The following is a 7647-nucleotide window of genomic DNA, read 5'->3' as shown; positions in this document are numbered from 1 at the left end:
GGAGAAAGTTGAAGTAAACTTCTATTAACATTTTCTGTCTCAGAAACCTGATAAAGAAGTTGTCTTAAGTTTAAACTGTTTCAGTAGAAGTAAGACTATTATTTTAGTTAGTTTGTTTAACTGTGTAAAGGAGTCTTGGAGTAACAGTTAAGGGCTCAGCTGCAAACTAAAACATTGATGGTTTGAAATCACCAGCAGTGTTTTGGAAATAAAGACCTGAATATCTGCTCCCATTTGAGGTCAATATAATTAAAAATCACTCAACCACAGATACAACAGAAACTATATAAGCATCATAAATTGGTAGAACTATTGCACATATAACCTAAATCTTCTTTGTAAGACTGGTGGACTTGCTTTATAAATATAGGCACTTGACCAATGAGACCAAAATCATTGATTGGCTAATGGAATTATTTCTACATTATTGTAAAACCATTTGATTAAAATAACCTCAAACCAAGTATCTGATAATTATCAAACTGAGTCCTTGGAGGGGGCAGATAGAGAGAGACCTGTGGAAAGTCACCAGTTTAGAGCAAGTGAGTGAACCCAGCATCCTGAGAAATCAACCTGAATTCAGGAAAAAGGATAAACGGAATGAAATTTTTACGCATTTATCTCTTTCTATACATAATGTGATTCATCTTTCCATTCCAATTTCCACTGCTTTCTTTTGGTCTTTAGAGGATCTGGACTGGGACATCGGATTTTATAGATTGTTTTTCTTTAATATTTCTAGTTCATAACCAAGTAGATGATTTTTTAAAATGTGCAGACTAAACAAAAAGGGAAAAATAGGAAATTGAATTCCTTCTCTATTTTGTATTTTAACAAATCAAAATTCAAATTCTCATGCACAGCTTTACATGGAAATTACAAAAGTGCTCTGCAGTAGTTACCTGCCTTAAAAATTAGTATCTGATATTTTGAGAGGAATAAGGTTGTTACTACAAAGATAATTAAGACTTTTTGCCTTACAAGACAATTAGAAGACTCCCATTCTTTGCCAGTAGTCATCAATAGTACAAGACAGAAGTAATTTATTGAACACTAAATATTTGAACCCATAAATCTAAAACAAGGCTATTCTACATCAACTAATCTGATATACTAAAGGCAGAGATTCCTTATAAGAAGACATGGAAAGCCTATTGAATAATATATTTGTGATAATTTTTGCTGGACAGTTTATAATAGGAATTTTAGGAAATGGATTCATTGTGTTGGTTAACTGCATTGACTGGAGTAGAAGCAGGAAGTTCTGCATCATTGACTTCATTCTCACTTGTTTGGCTAGTTCTAGAATATTTCTTCTGTGCATAGCAGTTTGGGCTATTCGTTTTATTGAAAGCTATGAAAAAATATTACATAAAAATAGCTCAATGGTAAGTTTTGATTTAATCTGGACAGGAGTCAACTACTTCTGTGTTTCTTGTACCACCTGCCTCAGTGTCTTCTATTTCCTCAAGATAGCCAACTTCTCAAATCCTGCTTTCCTCTGGATGAAATGGAGAATTCACAAGGTGCTTCTCTTTCTTGCACTAGCAGCAAGTTTCTCTCTGTGTGTATGTCTGATTTTGAAGACTATTATGTTTAAAAGTTCGGCCATAGTTAAAACTGAAAGCAATTTGACATGGAATGTCACAGTGAGAACATATAGTACGTTAACTTGTTACCTATTTATTAACACAATGTTCAACATCCCCTTTGTAGTATCACTGATCTCCTGTTTCTTTTTAATCCTTTCCTTACGGAATCATACCAGAAGGATGAAGGGCATAGGTTCTAAGGACCTTAGCACAGAAGCCCATGTGAGTGCCATGAAGTCTATGATTTCATTCCTATTCCTCTTTGTCTTATACTATTTGAGCAATAACCTCGTAGCTTGGAATTACACTTTTCTAGAGAGGGTTGAAGCAAAGATAATTGTTGATATGACAGGATTCTTTTATCTATCTGGCCACCCATTTCTTCTTATTTTTTGGAACAGCAAGTTGAAGCAGACTTCTCTCTATGTCCTGAGAAATTTGAAGCATTGCATGAATAGGAAAAAACCCAGCATTTTCATAAACTTGCCTAAAAAGAGTGATAATATTGTCAAGAATGAAGATGCTGAATAGTAACTCATAAATATCCTTTTGAATTATGTTAACTTATTGTACTGTGTTCTGGGGTATGTTGTTAAGCCCAATTAAGATTATGTACTTAGAATACGCTGAAAAGAAAGGATGGTAATGTGCTTCTACCACAATAATGACAGTATTGTGATAGTAATTATTATAATATCAAAATAGGAAAATGAAAGCATGTGGATAGTATAATTTGTAAAGCACTATAGCAGACATATTCACTTTGTCTCACTTAATTTCCATTTTATTTACACATATACACAAACTCATCAGCAGTTTGAGTTTAGTAGTTGCACCTTTGGAGAAAGAAATGCAGCCTCCCTTCTTCTGTAAAGATTAACAGGCTCCAAAACCTGTCCTGTCCTATCTTACACCATCCTCATAAACTCTGACACACTAGAGCTCTTTGCTTAAGTATTGTGTCAATACATCTCATTGGGGGAGAGGGTTCTTTCTCACCTTTATTAGCCCTCTATCTTTCCAAGCAGGATGTCCTTTGTTAAGAAATGGATTCACCTAGATACATGACTGAAGTATGAAAAACAAAGCTTTCCTATCTTTGCCTCCAAGGAGCAATCTCGCTTCACTTTTTTCAAGATATGTTTGTTCTTTGGGCAGTCCATGGGATAGTCAATACTCTTCTCCAGCACCACAGTTTGGAGGCATCAATTCTTCTTCTATCATCCTTATTCTTTATCCAGCTTTATTGTGTAGCAGATGATAGAGAAGACCATGGCCTGGATCAGGTGCACCTTAGTCTCTAAACTGACATCATTGATTTTCGGTACTCTGGAAAGGTCCTTTACAGCAGATTTATCTAATGCAATTCATCTTTTGATTTCCTGACACTGCAGGTGCCAAGAAAGTTGATTGTAGAGTTGAGCAAGCTGTTACTGTTAATAACCTCAATCTCTTCTCCATCCAAAGAAATATTAGATTTTTTTTTGTCCTCTGTGTTTGTGGAATGAATCATTCAACATTAGACAAATAAAAAATAAAGGGGGATCTACTTTGCAGTATATAAGGAAAGGAAGTATCAACAATACCTTATTCACTTACTATATTAACTCTAACTCAACATATAGAATTCTTATGAGCTATGCATTCTTCCTCTGAATGCATTTGATTGATAAAATATGTGATTATGTGATAATAAATCTTCTCTTAGATTACATCTCATTTTAGTGAATCTTGTAGTGAATTGTAGTTAGAATTGTTCTTAGAGACATAAGTCTCATGTTTGAATTAGCCTCAGAGAATAATCAAAATTGGTAAGGTGCTCTTTTCCCTAATTCTTTTACAAATTTATGCCATCAAGAACTATGTTTTATGGACTTATTTCCCTCAGCTTATTTATGTCATAATTGGAAATTATTTTTGTTGTTAGTCTATTTCTTCCAAGAAATTATATAAAGAAGTGAGGTAGAGAGAATGTCTAGTTATGTTTAATTTAATTTAATTATATTGAAAATCTTCTTGTCTACTTCAAATGATTAAACGGATATCCTTCTGATATTGAATAAAGACAAAAATATATACAATAGGTAATTATAAACATAATCATAGCTTTGTAAGCATTTTCCCCAAAGGAAAATAATATTAAGAAGATTCTTTCTAAAACTTCCCCTACACTCACAATGGCTTCTCTGTATTTCCTAGTTCCCCTATTCTTTCAATTATATGGGGAAAAGTAACTTTTTTTCCCCTACAGGAGACTTTTAAGAAAATAAGAGTTCCTTTTTTCTCACATTAAATTTTGATTGTTTATATCTTATTCAAAGACTTGGAAATAAATAAATAAATAAAGTGCTTAAAGGTTAGTGAAAGTTATATAAAAACTTTTCCTCTTTACAGAGGAAACAGTTTCCTTGGAAAATACTGAGTTTGGATGCATACATAAATACATTGGATACAAACATACATACATTGGATACCCATTAAATTTTTTAATATTTTAAACTATCTGACTTCGTACTGCAATTGACATTGTGAATGCTTTGTAATTAATCAGTAGTACTGGGAAATCTAGTTTTACTTACATGATTAAGTATTTTACTCTATGAAACCTTGGTATTTGAATTCCTGTTTTGCAGTTCAAATTTGTAAATCAAATGATATAGTTCTTTGGAAGAAGAAAGATTATGAAAAATATAAAATATAATCTATACCTTTATTTACATATTAACAAATGAGAACCTGGTCTTTGAACCACCTGGCAAGGTGTGCAACATATTTATAGTTGTCATCTGAACTAAGACTAGAAAATTCTCAAGAAAGCTGGTTGGAAATTTTCAGTGATTGCTATCTAGAGGGTACCTCCACAATTTTTTCACAGATTGTTGAGTTTATACATTAAAAGAAGAATCACAATAAAACAAGAAGAATACTGCACAATCAAACATAAGATCTGTACCACTATCTAGTAAGTCATCCGGAAATCATTTGGTCAACAAATCACAGATCAGAATTCTCTCTTTTCAGATATGTTGAGAACATTGGAGTATGTTTCCATAATTGTCACAGGTGGGGAAATGATAATAGGAATTTTAGGAAATGGATTCATTGGACTCACAATCTGCAACACCTGCATTAAAAATCGGAAGTTGCTTTTGTTTGACTTGATTCTTACTAGTTTGGCCTTCTCCAGAATCATCCTATTATGGCTAATGATTGGCAATATGCTTTCAGTAGTAATCTACTTGGAATCCTTTAATGTTGGTCAATGGAATTATTTTCTTACATGTAGCTGGTTCTTGACCAACCATGTGAACACATGGCTTACTACATGTCTTATTGTCTTTTATTTTCTAAAGATTGCCAACTTTTCCTATCCCTTTTTCCTTTGGCTAAAATGGAGACTTAGCAAGGTGATTTTCTTGCTTCTGCTGTTTTCTGTACTCTTCTTCTTCATGATCTTTCCTTTTCCATGTAGTTTAGAAACTCACGGGCTTATTACTCATCCTGAATATCAAGGAAATATGACTGGGTTACTTCGTGTGAGTAAAAACAAAACCTTACATTATATGGTTCTATTAATGGTTGGATCCCTACCCCCTTTCTCTATTTCCTTACTTAGTTTTTTCTTGTTAATCCTTTCCTTGTGGAGACACAAAAAGAATATGAAACTCAGTGACAAGAATTCCAACGATCCAAAAACAAAGGCCCATTTCAGAGCAATGAAAACTGTCTTTTCCTTTCTTGTGCTTTTTACCATAAACTTGTTTGCATTTTACATGTCATTTTGGGGTTATTTTTCACTAATGAATAATCTGGCTATTGTGATGTTTGTTTTTATAACAGGAACTCTATATTACTCATGTCACGCTTATGTTCTGATTTGGGGGAATAATAAAATGAGGAAAGCTTTCTTGAGGATAGTTTGGCATCTGAAACACAGCCTAAATGGAAAGATATTGCCAACTAAATAGACTTGTAAGAATATTGTCTTCTCTCTGAGAGAGAAGTTGACGAGTAGTCTTCCTTTCTTCATGGGTTTCTTCCTTTCGTGTGTGGACCATGTCTCATCATTTAAATTGTTCTGTCATCGAATAACAATAATCAATTAATTGTATTTTTTTAAAAAAAGTAGAAGCATCACCTGTATGAGCAAGTAGAACGTTTGTATTTGTAAAAAGTTGTGGATTTCTCTACAGTAAAAAAGAGAATAGCCACACATAAGATTAAATACTTAGGAACAAATCTAACCAGAAACACAAAAGACTTCCATAAAGAAAACTACAAACCACCACTACAAGAAACAAAACTAGATCTATATAAGGAGAAGAATAACCAGGCTGATGGAAGTTCTCCAAAAGGATAAAAAGAGAGCATACAGACTGAGGAAAAACTTCATCAATGCTTATCTAAAATTTACAGAAAATTCTAGCACCTCAATAAGAAAAAGATGAACAATCCAATTACAAAATGGGCAGAAAATATTATAAACCTTCACCAAATAAGATATTCCAATTGCTACTAAATGCATGAAGAAATACTCATGATCACTAGCTATTAAAGAGATAAGAATCAAAATAATGAGTTCATTGTTTTACAATGCTACATAATATTCCATTGTACAATGAATGTACTACAGCTTTTCTATCCATTCATTTGTTGGTGGGAAATTGGGCTGCTTCCTTCTCTTTGCTACTGTGAGTAACATATCAATAAACATGGTTGTGCTTATATCTATTTGAGTTGTGCCTCTGGTTTCTTAGGATATAGTCCCAGTAGTGGTGTGGTTATTGCTGTGTACCATAGTCAAATTGGAACTGATCTATATCTGACCTTCCAGCAGGTTTTCAGAGGCAATTAATTGCATGGGAGAAGACTGACCATTTTCTCACATAGAACAGCTGATAGATTAGAACCAGGTGCCTTTGTGTTTGCTGTGCTTCTTCTTACCACTAGGCCATCAGAGACTACGGAGTCAAATGGTATTTCTACTTCTTCCAACTTTTTGAGAAAGTGCCAAACAGCCTTCCAAAGTGTTTGTACCATATTATATTCTCATTAACAATGAATAAGAGTTCCAATCTCTCTACAACCTCCCCAGTATTTGTTGCTTATTGCCGTGTTAAATTTTGCTATTGTTGCTGAGCAACTGAGTATGGAAATACAAAGGAAGAGAAACAGTTGTAAGCAGACACTAATGATTGGAACATGGAATATGAAAACCATGAATGTAGGAAAATTATATATTGATAAGGAAGACATGGAACACATAAATATGACATATTAGGCATTGGTGAGATGAGATGGATCGGCATGGGGCATTTTGAGTCAGATGATCATATGATATATTACTCTGGAGATGAAAAGGTGAGGAAAAATGGGGTTGCTTTCATAGTTAGAAAAGCCATTTCTAGATCCATCTTGAAGTACGATATCGTGAGTGACAGAATAATATCCATACACATACAAGGAAGTCCAGTGAATTCCACTATCATTCAGATATGTGCACCAACAACCAGAGCCAAAGAAGAGGAAATAGAAGATTTCTACCAACTTTTACAGTCAGAGATTGATTGAACATGCAATCAAAATGCATTAATAATAATGGGTGACTGGAATGCAAAAGTTGAGAACACAGAAGAAGATTCAGTAGTTGGAAAGCATGGACTCAGTGAAAGAAATGGAGCTGGAGAGAGAATGATTGAATTTTGCACAATCAATGACTTATTCATTGAAAACATATTTTTAAGAGACATAAACACAAGTTATACACATGGATCTCACCTGATGGTATGCATAGGAAACAGATTGATTATATCTGTAGGAAGAACTGCTACAGAAGCTCAATATCAGCTTTGAAAACTAGACCAGGAGCTGCTTGTGGAACAGACCACCAACTACTCTTGTGCAAGTTCAAGCTGAAGCTGAGGAAAATTAAACCAAATCCACAGGAACCAATATATAATTTTGAGTCTATCCCACCTGAATTTCAGAACCATCTCAGGAACAGGTTTGAGGCCTTGAACACTAATGAGCGAAGACCAGATGAGTTGTGGGAGGA

The 7647-nt window shown here is 33.9% G+C and overlaps 1 protein-coding gene across 1 annotated transcript; it reads left to right on the top strand.

The window, feature by feature from the left end:
- The first annotated feature begins 1142 nt into the window (after positions 1–1142).
- On the top strand, positions 1143–2123 carry LOC102845159 (taste receptor type 2 member 7-like). The gene has a single exon (XM_006888462.1). The coding sequence runs from the start codon at positions 1143–1145 to the stop codon at positions 2121–2123; it is 981 nt and encodes a 326-aa protein (XP_006888524.1).
- Positions 2124–7647: the final 5524 nt, after the last annotated feature.

Source organism: Elephantulus edwardii, unplaced genomic scaffold (assembly GCF_000299155.1).
Source record: "Elephantulus edwardii isolate Elephantulus edwardi_28Jun2011 unplaced genomic scaffold, EleEdw1.0 scaffold00067, whole genome shotgun sequence".
NCBI lineage: Eukaryota > Metazoa > Chordata > Mammalia > Macroscelidea > Macroscelididae > Elephantulus > Elephantulus edwardii.
This window is presented reverse-complemented; position numbering and strand designations above follow the sequence as displayed.